The sequence below is a fragment of the Astatotilapia calliptera genome, chromosome 9, assembly GCF_900246225.1.
Source record: "Astatotilapia calliptera chromosome 9, fAstCal1.2, whole genome shotgun sequence".
In the NCBI taxonomy this organism is placed as follows: Eukaryota; Metazoa; Chordata; class Actinopteri; order Cichliformes; family Cichlidae; genus Astatotilapia; species Astatotilapia calliptera.
The window spans coordinates 31456221-31472998 of record NC_039310.1 but is presented as its reverse complement, the minus strand read 5'-3'; the positions used below and the strand labels follow the sequence as shown (position 1 = coordinate 31472998).

General features: G+C 41.7%; 2 protein-coding genes across 14 annotated transcripts in view; one reads left to right on the top strand and one right to left on the bottom strand.

Moving 5' to 3' along the window:
• The window catches only part of sycp2l (synaptonemal complex protein 2-like), a 29036-nt gene extending 18780 nt beyond the window's left edge, over positions 1-10256 (bottom strand). For 5 of the 9 annotated variants that reach the window (XM_026180500.1, XM_026180504.1, XM_026180503.1 and 2 more), the window contains exons 1-9: positions 5039-5198; positions 4487-4606; positions 3395-3508; positions 3209-3313; positions 1422-1547; positions 917-941; positions 561-640; positions 198-286; positions 62-96 (exon numbers count right to left, since the gene is read on the bottom strand). In XM_026180500.1, the coding sequence (XP_026036285.1) occupies positions 62-96; positions 198-286; positions 561-640; positions 917-941; positions 1422-1547; positions 3209-3313; positions 3395-3508; positions 4487-4606; positions 5039-5041 (697 nt within the window). In that variant the 5' untranslated portion in view covers positions 5042-5198. Of the gene's footprint in view, positions 1-61; positions 97-197; positions 287-560; positions 641-916; positions 942-1421; positions 1548-3208; positions 3314-3394; positions 3509-4486; positions 4607-5038; positions 5199-10231 lie in introns of those variants that run through there. The other 4 variants (XM_026180502.1, XM_026180501.1, XM_026180505.1 and 1 more) reach the window with 4 other exon arrangements.
• gcm2 (glial cells missing transcription factor 2) lies at positions 5604-15179 on the top strand. Of its 5 annotated transcripts, none has more exons than XM_026180523.1 (8): positions 5604-5927; positions 10258-10321; positions 12054-12242; positions 12332-12444; positions 13487-13612; positions 13700-13956; positions 14070-14310; positions 14537-15179. In XM_026180523.1, exons 1-8 carry the CDS (start codon positions 5835-5837, stop codon positions 14849-14851), a joined length of 1398 nt encoding a protein of 465 aa, XP_026036308.1. In that variant the 5' UTR covers positions 5604-5834; the 3' UTR covers positions 14852-15179. The 5 variants fall into 5 exon arrangements, with proteins under 5 accessions (XP_026036308.1, XP_026036313.1, XP_026036312.1 ...); XM_026180528.1 differs by lacking the exon at positions 5604-5927 and adding an exon at positions 9970-10040; XM_026180527.1 differs by lacking the exon at positions 5604-5927 and adding an exon at positions 9970-10064.
• The last annotated feature ends 1599 nt before the right edge of the window (positions 15180-16778 follow it).

Here is a 16778-nt window from a genome sequence, read left to right as displayed (position 1 = left end):
CCCAATAAAGAAAACAAGAATCGCTCATGTTGAATATTCGGTGCGATTTGCTGTAACTCACCTCCAACTGTCAGAACTGCTGCAGCCACCTGGGGTCTGTCAGACAGGCAATCAAGCAGATAGTACTGAATTTAGATGGGTATACATGTGCTGGTTAGAAACATTTCAATGTAAAAATCTCAGTGTGCACTACAGACAGCATTTGGTTTTGATTCTGGTCATTCTGGATCAGTCGCCTCTGTTCTCGGCTCAGAGACTCCAGCACGCTGTTGAAAGTCCTGATGGCCTGAAACAAGAGAAATTACACTGAGGTCAGTCATCCAGATCACGGTGATCTAAGGAGCGTGGAAAGAAAAGCCACTGGAGTTCTTTGAGTTTCTTTGAGAAACTTAACTGCTCCTTTGGTTCATCCGCTTCTCTTTCCACGCTCCTTAGATTGCCTCTGTATTGTCCAAATACTATGTGACCCAGCTGTTCTTTAGAGTCAGAGCAAAGCTGTGTACAAAAACACATCACAGCCCAGCACAGACAATGAAAAGCACACTGTGTCCGTGCATTACCTCCAGTCTCAATGGGAAGTGAACTTCTGTTTCCAGAGTCAGATGAACCAACTGCAGAAGAACTACTGACAGCTGACTCACTGAGAAACGGACAGGTAGTAGATGACAGGACGGACAGGTGAGACTCATGCTTCGGTGGGAAATCTACATCATAACTTACACTGCCACCAGAAACTCATTTGATCCCTACACTGTAACCTTCCAAGAAATGTACCTACATGTCACTGAACTACCTGGAAGGTTGTGGTTTAGGGATGAAAGGAGCTGCCAGTTAACGAAGCTAGGACATCATCATTTCCAGCAGAAGTCTAAATGAAGCCTAACACATGAAGATCAAAGCAAAGACAGAAACCAACCTGGAAGAGAAGCTTGGCCAAGCAGCTGAAACGAGACGATAGAGAGTGTATTTAATGAGCCTGGTTCATCTCCCAGCAAACAGCAACTCTTACATCCTATGTTACACTGAATTAATGTGGAAAAGATTTTAATGACGGTTTCACTCCATCAGCAAAGTGTTTAGCATTGACCCAGTTATAAAATCGATCAAATTAACTGCATTAATCAGACATCTGCAGCCAGAGCCTGTAGCGAGCACAAAGTTGTACAAAACAAATGTTTGGGGTTTTTCTGCTTCAGGGTTCTGCGGTAGGACCAGTTCTGTTTACGTTATGAACTCTCTTTGTTAGAGTTAGCAGGAGCTGCATGTACTGAGAGGAAACTTAAAGCTCGCAGAAACTGTCTACAGTGTTGGCCTCTTATTGGTGGATGACTGGATATGTAAAGCGCTTTGGGGTCCTTAAGGACTAGTAAAGCGCTATATAAATACAGGCCATTTATTGTGAGTTTTAGCTCCAGGCTCACCATGAATCCCAGACTGTTCAGAAACACAAGCTGGATGCAGCTTTGGCCAACCTCCAGGAGAACATCTCTCATCACAACAAAGTGAAGGAGCTCTTCTGTCATAGTGGTCATCACTGTGTCGGTTACCTGTAATGCTAAAATAAAGCTGTAGCAGAGAGAGCTTGAAGGCCACCACATCTGGTGCTGCCAGAGTCCAAGACCAGAGCAGAATCTTTACAGTGACCCCAGTACAGGACTTTGGATCCAAACCAATGGCAGAAATGATTTGACTTGGACCGGGAGGTGACATGGATGAATGAAGTACAGCTAGATCCTAATCACCCAGACACATTAGGGAATCATTTCCAGGTCCATCACTATATGTGTTCAACAGGACGTTAGATTTGATCTCACATACTTAACGGTACGAAACAGTAAATGAAGTGTGATGTATTCATTTGGGGCACAGAGTGGAAAAAGGTGTGTCTGAGCATGTCCAGTGGTGCTTTTTATTTCTAAAGTAACAGTTACACATATGAAAGTTTAAACTGGACCCATGGAAACATGAAAGCATCCTGTTCCACAGCCTGATGAATGAATGCGATTGGTTGGACAGGTGTTCTTTGTGTGCGTTCTGCTTGTCCAGAGACTTGGCACGTGAACACATGGACAGTCCGTCTGAGCTGGGCTTCATTCAGCGGTATCGAACAGCGCTTTAAATTTACACAGATCCATTTGAAGGTTTTACAGCTCTAACGTATAACCTGTGAAATAATCAGCAGTACTGCATTTTACCACCAAATCACCAGAACCCATTTCTGTAATCCCAGGAGTTTGATTCTGTTCATCTGGACATTTTTAGTGGGACAAACGTTTCATCGTCAGGTGACTTCTTCAGTGTCAGCTGACTGCAGGTTTCCCCAACCTTAGACACAATCTGAAATCTGTGAGGTCAGTTTCTTCTTTCACCATCTTACAGTGCTGTAATCACAGCCATTCCCCAACTCTCTGTGAACTGTACTATGTCCAGAATCAGCCTTTTGGGATTTCCTTACCTGGATGATTGAGCATGCATCAAGACCTTTCTGCAACATTCTGCTACCTTTTACAACACTGTAGCATTTTATTCATGTTGTTTATAGATTTTTAATCACCAGTGGATAGAAATAATTTCCTGTGCAAGACAATGAGCTACATCAAGTCATATAAGCTGTTCCTTTCAGATTGATAGAATGCTACCAACACCACCTTTAATGTCAGCATGCAGGGTGTGAACACAGCGAGTTGATAACCAGCTTAACAGTTTATGGTGACTGCTAACATCAGGGTAAGTGGATTCAGATAAAAAAACCCTGGGTATGTCTGTGAAGGTTCTCAGACATCCACGTCATCGTAGTCTAAGGAGCTTGGAAAGAAAAGCGTCTGGACTTCTTTAAGTTACTTGAAGACGTTTCACCTCTCATCCGAGAAGCTTCTTCAGTTCTAAGGTCAAATGGTGGAGAGTCCCAGAATTAAACCCAGTGGAAGTATCCCACTGGGTTACTCCTTCGTACCTCTTTGGGGGGGATACTTTGGGGTGAAACATCTTCAAGCAACTTAAAGAAGTCCAGACGCTTTTCTTTCCAAGCTCCTTAGACAACCCTGGGTATGTTAAACTCACTTTATAGAATAAGTCCCAGGTGAGATGTTTAGCATCTGTTACCATGGCGATTCAACAAGTAAAACAATATTGGCCTTATCGACACAGCTAGCTAACACATGGATGTGGCTCCACAGTTATAGCCCTCTGGGTAGAGAAATGTTCTCACCAGGAAGAAGTCAAAGAACTCCTCAGTGAGATTCAGCAGGGGGGTGGAGATTCTCTGAAGGTCAGAAGTCAGCCGTTCACAGACCGCTTCAAACCACATCAATGCCTAAAAGGCAAACAACAACATGAAGGTAATGTGACGCATGACATCTGACCCGATTTATTCTGACAAATTTAGACAGATTACTTTAGCAGTCAGTCCATGACCGATGAGCATCTGCAGGTCTTCTTTGTTCTCTGCCAGAATCCCCAAAGACTTCAAGACAAGCATAGCTCTGCTGAAACCAGAATCACGCAGCTCCTAACAACCAAGCAAGCAAACAGGTGTGTGGTAAGACTCAGTCATGCTCACATCACTCTGATGCTTTATTGATCCTGCAGTGGAAACGGACGTTACACAAACAGGAGCATAAAGAACACAAACCTACTACAAACCAAGTAAAACGTACCACAGAGGCACGCTGAGGCCTTTTAACGTCAGGCAGGCCAGACGTTTCACGTACAACAGCGTGACTCAAACACCTCCACATGGAATACTTTGTTTGACATGAAACTTTGATTATGAACATGTCGGGTCTTTATGGCTGCTTGGAACCTTCCAGAGCGCTTGCTTTAACATGGACAAAACTAAATGTAATCAGTGGACTTTCCACATCAGCTGGTATGAAAATATGAACTTATCGTGCAGATTTTTAGTCCCAAACCCAGGCACTCTCAGAGGCATCAACACAAAAGCCCATTTCATTTAGCAGACAGACTGAGGAGCATGCTCAGTCTGACTTCATTCTGGCCAATGATTTTCAGCCAATCACAGAAAACATCCTGAGGTCATGTGACTTGTTAAAGGTAAATGACATCATTTACCTTTCTGTTCATCATTTAAACTTCATTGTTTTCTAAAAGCTGTAACAGGAGGATAAGATGATGCCTGAGCTCTACAGCATCTTTATGTTAACTTTGATCTAACCTGTCACCAGGTGAGAGGCAGGTGCACCTGAATGGCAATGTGGTGGTCAGCTTGGCCCAGACAGGACGTTTAATCTTCCGTCTGTAACAGCACCAACTGTTGCACCACCCTGACCTCAGGACAGGCACTGCATCAGGTGGTTTCTAATGGCACAGGTCAACAAACCAACACAGTGTGGGCAGACACTGCCCCTTGGTGGTGAAGGTTTTTGTTAAATGCATAAACTTTTAAAGCTTAAGTGAACATTTGTGGTGAACATGGAGAACTCCTGTCTGATAGTCATGCATAGAGAACAAACAGTTACCCCCTTACCTTGGTAACCAGCTGGTCCAGCCGGGTGAGGGTGCTGCTGGTCAGTCCTTCATAGTAGAGCAGAGAAGCCAGATGGGACGTGTCTCCATGGAGCATACAGTCCTCCACCTGAACCTCGAACTGAGCGACAGGGAGATGCAGGTGTGTAAAACCATCAGACATAAAGTGTGCTCCCTGCACCAGACCCCACTGACATTCACTCTGATTTAAGAATCAGACGTTTGTTTGCTCCCAGTTTAAATGCAAAAGGATCACTTCCGGTGACGGACAGCAGGGGGCAGTACAGGCTGGACTGTGTGGCACAGGGGTGGACAAAATAACAGAAACACCCGCAGAAGCTGCTGTTAAACACGTTTTTAAAGTTAAAAACGATTTTGAATCGATATAGAAGCGTTATTGATTCCTAGTATGTGATGTCATCACCCTGATCTATGACGCACTGCAGTTTTCGGAGTTTCATAAATCGAGCAGGGAAACAACCAAAGTTCATAAATATACTTCCAATCGATACTTGACTTAATGATCAGTGATCATATCAAACTGTGAGTTTACCATCGCGTCTCCTCGTCCTCCCTCAGCTTCTGATGTGACGGGGGCGCGCACAGCTGGAGGTCATTAACTCATCACAGAGAAAGTAGTTCCGACACGCGAAGGAATATCGGCTTCTTTTTTGTGTACTTTGAGATTCTCACAAAAAATTGTAAATAAAATTAATGAAAATCTTAAAAATCAACTTTCATTTAAAAAAAAACTGTTTTAATGAGAAACACCAAAAGTCTCTCTCACACACACACGGAGGCGGGCGCGCAGGTGAGCAGGTCATCAGGTGTGTCCTCTAATAGATGACTAATGAATTTGTTTGTTTTGGGAGAAACACTGACGTGTTTACACAACACACACGGACAGATTTTTTCAAAATCAGCTTATTTATTTAGAAGAAAAAGAATTAATAAGAATAATAAACAGCTGTTGTTATTAATGTGGCTGTTGTTCAGAGCATTGATTGATTATTGGTGATCGTCACGAGGCTGCACACTTGTTTTTGTCTCGTTTGTATTTTTAGTTTTTCTTCCTCTCTCACCTGTACACACCCCCTCCCGCTCCCTCTTCCCTCCGCAGGCTCGCGACTCTCTCACCTGTCCTCTCACTTCTACCTGAGTCCTCTACAGAGCTGCACGCGCTGTCCGGAGTCACGCGGATCATTTTGAATGTTTTATTTCACCTGCGGACTTCCGGTTTGAAAAGAGGTTTGAAAACTTTTAATTTGGCTCAGATTCTAATTCTTTGATTTCGAAAGAACCATTGGAGAGCCGAAGAGGACAGGGTCAGGCCCGCCAGCGGCAGGAGGATGTCCCGTGCCGAGGAGCGCGAGGAGGCGGACTGCGTGTGTTCCGTCGGGATGAAGTTAACGTGGGACATCAATGACCCCAAGCTGCCCCAGGTACCACGTGATCCCAGTCATCCTTTATTGATTTTAAATGTAATCAATAAAAAAAGATTGAGAGGAAATAAGAAGGAAGCTTAAATTAGGCAGACAATGAACGGAGTCTGGAGAAGCAGGGAGTCAGGGCCGGAGACGTTTGTTCATCAGTGATCACAGTTTGATCCGCTCCGAGCACAAACGCGGCAAGAAGAAACAAACAGAAAAAGCAAAACACGAAAATAAAATTAAAGTCAGATGTTTTTAATTTGCATAGAAATAATCCGAGTTTGTTTTAGAATTACAGGCCACCTCTGGAGAATTGTCGTCACATCTGGAGCTCAAATTAAATAAAAAAAAAAGTGTTTGAATTTAGTTAGATTTTTTGCTTTCGAGAAAATGAAACGAAAAAAAAAGAAATAAATAAAATAAAAATGTGAAAGAGCAGCAGGTCTGAGAGTGTGAGCGAACACACAGTGACAAACCCAAATATCCACGTTTAAAAATAAGCTTTTGAAAACTAAACAAATATCTGAAAAATAACTCGTTCATGCAGAATATTTACACACATATAAGTGTCACAATAAAAAGGAATTCGTTCATTAATAAGAGCGTACACACTGCTTATTATATTATAACATTATTTGAATTTATAAGTCTACAGAAATCAAAGTGAGCAACTCAATAAATGTTTCTTATTTTATTTATTTTGATTTTGTGAGATGGTCTAAAGAAAACGGTCCAGTGTGTGATTTACATGGAAGCTTTGACACATCCCAGCGCGAAACCACGTCCATTCCTGATGCACGTAATTATCGATAATTAACTAAAAATCTATAATGAATATATGATGCAGTAACTGACATTACAAACACTCAGTCGTGCATGAGGAATTAGAGGAGGGCAGAGGTCGAAGTTTAAAAGGGTTACAAAATTCAATTCAATTAAATTTTATTTATATAGCGCCAAATCACAACAAAAGTCGCCTCAAGGCGCTTCAAAATAAAAACACAATATTGAAATCAGCTGTTCTGCATCGAGAAAATGTTTGTTTGTAGTTTCTGGATTTTTCTGCCTTGTATGGAACACATGAACGTGTTTGATCAATAATCAAACCATCGACCTGTTTTTATTTACATTCACAGGTCGAGTCTTTGAAAGTTTGATTGGATTATTGATCAGTTATCGATAATCGGTCACTTTCACATCATTAAACACGTTCTCCAGTATCTTATTCTACAAAACTTTATTTAAACAAACTGTTCAGAGGATTTAATAAAAAATAAAGACATTTATTTGTAGTGTGTGTGTGTGTGAGAGAGAGAGAGAGAGAGCGGACTGAAAAACCCCACATTTAAGAACAAGCAGAACAAATTATATTTCAGTTCTTTTTAATGTAATGAATGTGAAAAATGTCCGTTGAATAAAATCATGTTTCTCCTGCAGGCGTTTTTTCAGACACGTTTTTATTTATTTATTTTTTTTCATGACATGCGCAGATCCAAACAGACGAGCCTTCACAAACACGTTTTCATTAATTTGGTAATAATAATCAATAATTATTATTGATAATAAATAATATTTGTATTATTACTTCAGTTCAGTGGTTTGAATCAGGAGAATGTGTCACGCGTGAAAGTTTCACACATTCCCACAGACCGGTGCAGAGTCAGAGGTTTTGTGGAGGTTGTTTGAAGGTTACGTGAAGCCGCCGTGTGACCCGCGCTGACTCGGCTCTTTGACTCTGTTTTTCTGGAGGTTGTTTGAAGGTTATGTGAAGGTTCGTGTGACCCGTGCTGACTCGGCTCTCCGCTCTGTTGTTGCTCAAACAGAAAAAACTGGTTTGTATATTTTTGTTTCCAGTGAAACCAAACACACATCTCCCATCGCACACAGCTCCCACGCTGATCGATATCTGTGATCGATCCGGGACACAGCTTTTACACTCAGAGCTGATTTTTCAGATCGAATTCAAATGATGGAGCTGATGCAGGATAAATAGTGTGGTTCAGAGGCCGCTGAGGGCCACGGCCTGGACTAGACTTTATCTGGCTTCACAGCCTGACTCCCAGCCGACTGTCCACGCTCCGTGTCATGATCCTGGACGTGGACATGGGTAAGAATGTTTGCCGAATGGTTTCGGGTCACGTGGAAACGGGGTTTGGTTGTTTGTTAATTCACTGCCTGACAAGAAATTCAAAATTTGCTCCAGAAATATTTACGCCCAAATAATTTTAAGTAATGAGATTACATTTCACGAATCGGGTCAAATGATTTTTTTGTTTGTACGAATCAGAATCAAGAGTTTTATTGCCAAACGTTGAGCAGATTTGCAACATTAGGAAATTGTTGCGGTGCTTTGTGTGAGACATTAATAGATATAAATAGACATAAATAATCAGTAATTATTTCAATAAACAAACCGTTGACTAGTCATCTACATTTAACTCAAAGTGATTCAAAGAATCGCTTTTTGGAGAGCTGCGTGAAAATATGTGCAGAGGATTTTCCACGATCGCACTGAACCAGCCGTTTTTAATCTGGGCTCCTCCGCTTAAAGTGCCGTGGGCTGGTTCATGTACCGGGCTCTTGTCTCTGGTCTCCTGGGTTTGGCCCACTATGATCCTCTGATGTCTCTGACTGGACGTCCTAAGACTGGATTCTGGAGATATAAACCGGCCGCTGTTTCAAACTAAACACGAGTGCAACTCCGTGGAACGGGCCGTGGTGTGAAGTCGCTGCTACCTGAAGACTTTGTTGAAGAAACCCTCCCAGTGAGGACAATAATAAGCAGCAAGTTGGTGCTGGTCAGACTGGAGCTGGCTTCTGTCCTGTGATGCGAGGTCTACTCTATTAGCCGCGTAGGTACCGACGTGTTCCCACCACGGCGATGAGCCGAGACGTGTCTCCAGTGTAACGTGGAAATAAAACGAGTTTAAAATGTGCGGTTCCTTGTTTGAGTGAAATGATGTAACTGAATGTTTGTATGAATTTAAGGTCGTTTTCAGTGTTTTTTCTGTTTCCTGACTGTGAGTCTGGCGTTTTTCTTTGTTAAAGATAAACTTTTCACACTTTACTGATAACGCTCACACATCTATTCACAGAATCAGACAAAGATTTACCAACATCAGTAAGCACGTGTGTTTTCTCGGGGCCACCGTACATTTCACACAGCGTTCAGGGCTGTATCCGATCAGGATGTGTTACATCATATTCTATAAGGATGTTATGTGTTTGTAGACTTTCTGCCCAGTTTGACCCATTTAGCAGAAGTCAGCCTGTTTAAGGCTCTGATATCTATTCTGTGTGACTTACAGCAGTTATGACATGGTCTGATTTTCTCACCCAATAAAGGAATATTTCATATATCAGTCTACTCTTCATTCTATCAGACACAGTTACCACAGCTCGTACATTTTCTTTTTACACATATTTGTAAGCATTGAGCCAAATTTAGTAATGCCAACATATTAAACGAACAATATTTGTCTCTCATATATGATACATCTGTATATACACTGTCACAGATACTTGAGTGTCTTTGAGTGAAGATTTAAGGTGATAGGAAACATAAATGACTTCAACTTGAATCTTTACTGAAGCTCAGTGTTTGACACAGAGTTCACTCACATGTGCTGTACCAGTGTACCTGCACATGTGATGTGACAATAGAAGTGATTTGATTTGAGAGTTCAAACTCACTGCTGTAATAACTAATAATGATTAATATAATAACTATAATATTGGCCATATTATATTTACACTGACTTTAGTCTCATGAACAACATTAACTAATTGTTATTTACTAACTAATCTTATATGACTGTTCAGTACAGATATGAAGCCCAACAATCATGTTTTACAGTCTTGTGGTCTCAGCCTCAGATACTTATTAAATCACACAAAGCTCGTGTAGAAACAAACAAACAAATGAACAAAATATGTTCTCCTTCATTTCTGTCAACTACACGTTTCCAGCTATCATGGTTGCTAGGCAACCTGGGCAGCGCGATGGAGGCTAGACCGCCCATTTCACAAGCCTCGCACTTCCGGCCTTAGCGGTCTTTGAGTACGCGGCCCTTGAGGACCGTTGAGGCTGCGTACTTTTAGACCCTGAATTGGGGTACAGCCCAGGTCTGTTTCAGTGTGAGGGCATCGGTGCGTCACACCGTCATCAGCTGATCGATCACTGCAGTAATCTATTCCTGTGTAGCGGCCTTTGACTCATAATTTCGCCTTTATTTTCATTATTATATCATATTATATTATTATGTCAGCAACAATAAATACATAAAGCGCATTGAGTCAGAGCTTCAAAGTCTTACCCGTGTGTGTGTTCATCTGTCTGCAGGACACGAAGCAGTTTGACCCGTTCCAGGAGTGGACAGACGGTTACGTTCGGTACATTTACAGCGGTGAGAAACTTTTTCGTGTTGCTAAGATTTTTTTAAATTTTTGTTTATTTAAATTCTGTCCAAACATAAAAGACATGATGTGAAGATTTATGAGCCTGTAGGTTGACTCCCACTCAGCTTTAATCATTTTTAAACTTTATTTGACCTTCTCAGTCATTTTCTTTTAGGGAGCATGATTACATGTCAAAATATATATGTACAAGTTATTATTGTGAAATTGTTTTAAAATGTCATAAACATGCTGCAGTGTTTGGGTAATTACTCAAAACATAATAAAAGGAGTTTGTTCAGTCAGCTGAGTTAAGTGCATGTCTGACCAGAGAAAGAAAGTCACGACTTACCATGGCAACAAGTAAATAAAAAGCATTTTAGTTCAGTTTAGTAAATTTTTTTACCAATATAGTCCCAAATTCATGAGTTTTATGTTGTAGAGTAGAGACCCACAGCAGGGTGTCCAACTGTCCTGCAGGTTTTAGATGTGTCCTTGATCCAACACAGCCGATTTAAATGGCTAGATGACCTCCTCAACATGTCTCGAAGTTCTCCAGAGGCCTAATCATGTGATTCAGGTGTGTTGACCCAGGGTGAGATCTGAAACCTGCCCTCGAGGCCTGGAGTTGGACACCGCATGCACTTTGGCGACAATGGGAAGGAAAAACTCCCTTTTAACAGGATGTTAAAAATGTGAGGATTTAACAGGGAGTCAATGAAGGGAAGCCAAAACAGGAGAAATCTGCTCTCTCTTTCTAGTCCCTGTCAGGACTCTTGCTGCAGCATTTTGGATTAGCTGAAGGCTTTTTAGGGAGTTTTTTGGACATCCTGATAATAATGAATTACAGTCATCCAGCCTGGAAGTAATAAATGCATGAACTAGTTTTTCAGCGTCACTCTGAGACAGGATATTTCTAACTTTAGAGATGTTGCACAAATGGAAGAACGCAGTCTTACATATTTGTTTAATATGTGCATTGAAGGACATGTCCTGGTCAAAAATGACTCCAAGGTTCCTCACAGTGTTACTGGAGGCCAAGGTAATGCCATCCAGAGTAAGAATCTGCTTAGATACCATATTTCTAAGATTTTGAGGGCCGAGTACAATAACCTCAGTTTTATCTGAATTAAGAAGCAGAAAGTTAGCGGCCATCCAGGTCTTTATGTCTTTAAGACATTCCTGCAGTTTAACTAATTGGTGTGTGTTATCTGGCTTCATGGACAGATAGAGCTGGGTGTCATCTGCATAGCAGTGTAAATGTATGCTATGTCTTCTAATGATGCTGCCTAAGGGAAGCATGTATAATGTAAACAGAATTGGTCCTAGCACTGAACCCTGTGGAACTCCATAATTAACCTCAGTGTGTGTGAAGAGGACTCTCTATTTACATGCACAAACTGGAGTCTATTAGATAGATATGATACAAACCACTGCAGCACAGTACCTGTAATACCTACAGCATGTTCTAATCGCCCTAATAGGATATTATGGTCAACAGTATCGAACGCTGAACTGAGGTCTAGCAGGACAAGCACAGAGATGAGTCCACTGTCAGAGGCCATAAGAAGATCATTTGTAACCTTCACTAAAGCTGTTTCTGTCTTGATTGGCTGTGGCTAACCAATGAGATGTTGGAGTTGGTTGAATACATTTTAAAATATACACCATGAAATGATTTAATTAGGAAATATAATTGCTCAGTGGTCTAAAAGTCACTGTTTGGTGGATTTTGTTTTGCAGCTGAAGATAAGAATGCTCAGAGACATCTGTCTGGCTGGGCAATGAGAAACACCAACAACCACAACTGTCAGATCTTGAAGAAATCGTGTTTAGGTGTGGTGGTTTGTTCTCGAGGCTGCACACTGCCTGATGGATCCAGACTTCAGCTTCGACCTGCCATCTGTGACAAAGCCCGGCAGAAGCAGCAGAGTAAGAAGAGCCTGGACCAAAGACTTCTCAGGACTTCCTCACCTGTGTTCACGTTCACCTGACCAGTTTATTTTTCTTGTGTGTTTCAGAGAAGCTTTGTCCCAATTGTAATGCTGCTCTGGAGCTGCTCCCATGCCGTGGTCACAGTGGTTACCCTGTCACCAACTTCTGGAGAGTCGATGGAAAGGCCATCTTCTTCCAGGTTGACTAATAATAATGGATTGCATTTATATAACACTTTTCTAGGCACCCAAAGCGCTTACAATTCCACTATTCATTCACTCTCACATTCACACACTGGTGGAGGCAGCTACAGTTGTAGCCACAGCTGTCCTGGGGCAGACTGACAGAAGCGAGGCTGCCATATCGCACCATCGGCCCCTCTGACAATCACCAGTAGGTGAAGTGTCTTGCCCAGGGACACAACGACCAAGACTGTCCAAGCCGGGGCTCGAACCGGCAACCTTCCAATTGCAAGACAAACTGCCAACTCTTGAGCCACGATCGCCCCAATTTGATTATCAGCACAACTGGTTTTCTAGCTGTAACACTGTCAGTGAAAAAAAATTGTATTTAAAATATTTAAACATGAATAAATATTTAAATGATAGCTAATAAGAAATATTTGCTCATTTTGTGTTTGGTTTAAAACTAACTGCAACACATTTGAATAAAGCAGTTATCAAAGGGCATCATCGGGTCTTCGTCAACCCTCTGAACACTGCAGCCTTTTCGTGTCTACAAGGTTTTTCAGATTCTCCAAAATCTTTTGTCAAATGATGAAACACTGATGATAGAATCACAACGTTAATTGTGTTTATCTGCATTTTCAGTGAGAGAAATGTTTAATGTTTTCTGGGATTTCCTTACCTGGATGATTGAGAAGGATAAAAATCAATCTTTGGATTAAGGCTCGGATCACGCTAACGCTAACAATGTTCGGTTTGAACTGTTGAATTATCTATAGTTGCTGGTCCATCAGGTGTTTATTGCACAACCTTTACTGCAACTTTATTGAAATGTATTGCTGCATCTTTAAAAAGATTTAAGTTTTGATGTGTTGATTTTGTTCTGTTTATCATGAAACAATGATTTCCATCATATTTTATTCGGTACAGTTTTAAACAGGTTTAAACTACAACTGTCAAAATTAGGGTACAAATCAAATTCAGTGTTTTTATTTATGTATCTATTTATCTAAATGACATTTTTGTGAATTTGATGTTACTATTATTGTCCTCCAGGCAAAAGGCGTTCATGATCATCCCAGACCAGAGTCCAAATCAGAGACTGAAGCCAGAAGGAGTTCAGTAAAGAGACGAGTCAACTCACCTCCATTCACACCAAAGAGACGACTCATTGAAACACAGGTTGCTACCAATAAGCCACAAACAATAACCACTGTTTGTTCACATCTCTGCTGTTTACTTACTGTTTCCCTGTAATTTTCCCTTTAGGCTCTTGGCCCTGCGCTCCTCTCCTGCGTTGAACCAACGGATAGGATTTCCTTCATTGAACCAAACTTCCCTCAGCACTACCCAGCATTCCAAAGCCCAGAAACCTACTACAACCCCCACAATGCACTGGGAGAGAGCACACCAACACTTCAGAAACCAGCCAATCCCAGGCTTTATATGAGCAGGCCCGGATATGACTTCCAAGGATACCTGACCTCACCTTCATATCCTGTGACCTCTGACCTTTGCGACCCTAGGTTAGCTTCAGATATTCCTCAAAACAGTTTCTGGTAGTGTAAAAATAATAAAATGCACCATAAATGACATGTAAAGTTTCACAGGTTTAAACCAGATTCTGGTTTCTGTGCAGAGTGGCCCCGGTCCTGGGTTCCTCGTCGTCCTCGTCTCCATCGTCAGCTCCTCTCTCCTCCTCCTCTACCTCCTTTGACCCCCAGACAAAGACCCCTTCTGGATGGAAAGAACTGCTGAAGAACTCTGCCCCCTACAGTGACAACCACCATTACTACAGCACAGAGTACCCTTGCCGTTATGCCAGCAACAACCCGGGTTCACCAGCAGCACTGCAGACCATCATCACAACGACAACCAAGGTGAGTAACCCTCAAAACCTGAGGTTTGTCTCAACTTGTAGAGCCTGCAGGAGACATGCGTAAGAGTCAGGTATGAGATACGTGTTTTGTAGTTGGACTTGCACATGGTTGACCTTGTGTATTTCACTGTAAACTGAAAACAATTGGCTGACATAGAAGCTTGAATATCTGTTTCACCTGTAAATAATGTCGTTGTCACATTATCACCTCCTGTGTTCCTCCTCAGGTCTCCTATCAACCGTGTCCGAAGCCTCCTGCTGCCCTCCCTCCTTACCAGTCGTGTCCCAAACCCTCTGTCGGCCTGCCCTCTTACCAGCCCTGCACTCCCTCCAAACCTGCTGGCCTTCCTGGCTGCTCCTCCTTACTAGACGACCCCTCCTCATCCTCATACTCCACCGAGGTGAAGGTGACAGAGGATTCGGGTGGAGTCATCAAGTCTCTATCTTTCCAGCCTGAGCCTCTTCAGACCAAAACCGAACGGGCTGACGGCTACGACTACCGCTACTCGTACCCCAACACGTACCGCTACGACGACTACTGAGGGAGCAATACATCCATCACTGTTACCACTGCCGCAAACTTCCTATGGCTGCTAGTATCACTGGACCATTCAGGTACCAAGAGGATCAGTCTGAATCCAGGTTTTGGTCCCTGAGAGACTTTCTGGAAAAATTCACTTATCAAACGATGATCTTTTTCACGTCGGACGTCAGAGAATCACCTCTGGAGACGTTCAGGGGAGGAACTCAGGCAAATGGGAATATTTGCAACCAGTATCCTGTTACTGGGCTGGTGTTTCTGGAGCTCACCCTTTAGGTGCTTCTCACAAAAGAAAAACAGCATAAATCATTAAAATACTGTGTATATTATTTATTATCTTTCAACTTTCTGATATTTCCTGAAACAGGCTGACACGCTGATTCGTGGTAATCTCCAAAATCTAGTCAAGACACAACAAACTGTACAGCATATTTGAGCAGAAGGTTTTATGTTTTCACCACAAAACACAAATTTGTATTTCGATGGATAGTCTTCATATCAACTTTGGCCAAAGTTTCAAATAACAGAGCCTAACAGTCTAAAGCTAAGCTCACTGCTCTGAACACTTGGTTTCCTGCTGGGTTTTTTAATAATAATAATAATAATAATAATAATACATTTTATTTAAATAGCGCCTTTCAAAGCACCCAAGGACACTGTACAACAGATAAAAACTGGAAATATACACAATGGTAAAAATAGAAGATAAAAGTTAAAACATACAGAAATTTAAGAATAGGCAATTTTAAACAGATGAGTTTTGAGGGTGGACTTAAAAAGAGAGAATGAACTAATATTTCTGAGGTCCGGGGGTAGGGAATTCCAAAGTCGAGGGGCAGAGCAGCTAAAGGCCCTCCCTCCCATTGTGATCAGACGAGCAGAGGGAACAGAGAGAGAAAGAGACTACACTCTGTATCTGTAATTATCATTAAATATCATATGACATCACATTGATGTCACAGAGATAGTCATAGATTGTATAACCTATATAGATCCCATCTCATCTACGTAAGATATAGAGTCACAGAATTAAACTGGCAGTGAGTACAGGAAGTCATCATGTCAGAATGAGAACATTTGGCTCCATCAGCAGACTGAGATTCATTACTGAATAACCAGCACACACGTCGCACTGTTTGTTGGACTGGATTTCCTTTATTTCAAAACCCATTTAATCATGTTTCATATTTTTAAGAACATTTTATTAGTTTCACTGGAACAAATTTCTGTGAGCATCTGAAAACAGAGGGCTGCAACAAAGGGGCGATGTCAAAGATCAAAACTGAACTATAAGTGTCTCTGTGTGCCGAGGAAGACCCTGAGATGTGACTGAAAGCTGGATCCAAACATATATATATATCCATAAATAAAGTAGAACTAAAACGTCTGAAAATACTTTCACGTGAGAGACTTTTAAACACTCTGCAATCAGAAATCATAATGACCTGTATGCACTTGGAGTATTTATTCTATCTGTTAAAGCCACTGCCTTTTCCTGAACCTGGAAGAACAAACAACGTTTGACTGAGGAGATCTGAACCTGTTGAAGTGACACATTAAAGCAGCTGATCTTCACACTCTGCTGTTTCTCGATTCTTTCTGAAATCAAACCCACACTCATGTCTTTAACAGTATGAAACAAACTGGTGGAATGGCCCTTTAAGATCTGACAGGGGTTAAATGAGCAGGCTCTCAATCAGCAACACACAATATCGACTATAAGTACACATCATCAGTTATAATTTTATCATTATGATAAAAACAGATAAAAATGGTTCCTATAGCTTTAGTGTGAGACTGTGCTAACTATAAAATGAAACAGATTGTGAATTTAATAAAGCAACGAGCTGATTCGGGGCAGAGTGAATCAGCTGTGGTGTTGCAGGGACTTTACAGGGCAGCAGAAACCTTCAGAAGGACTGTTGTGC

Coding starts and splice junctions, on each gene's coding strand:
- gcm2 (XM_026180523.1), top strand. CDS start 5,835: ATGTCCCGTGCCGAGGAGCGCGAGGAGGCGGACTGCGTGTGTTCCGTC. Junction 12,445..13,486: donor GAAAGGCCATCTTCTTCCAG/GTTGACTAATAA, acceptor ATTGTCCTCCAG/GCAAAAGGCGTTCATGATCA. Junction 13,957..14,069: donor TCTGACCTTTGCGACCCTAG/GTTAGCTTCAGA, acceptor GTTTCTGTGCAG/AGTGGCCCCGGTCCTGGGTT.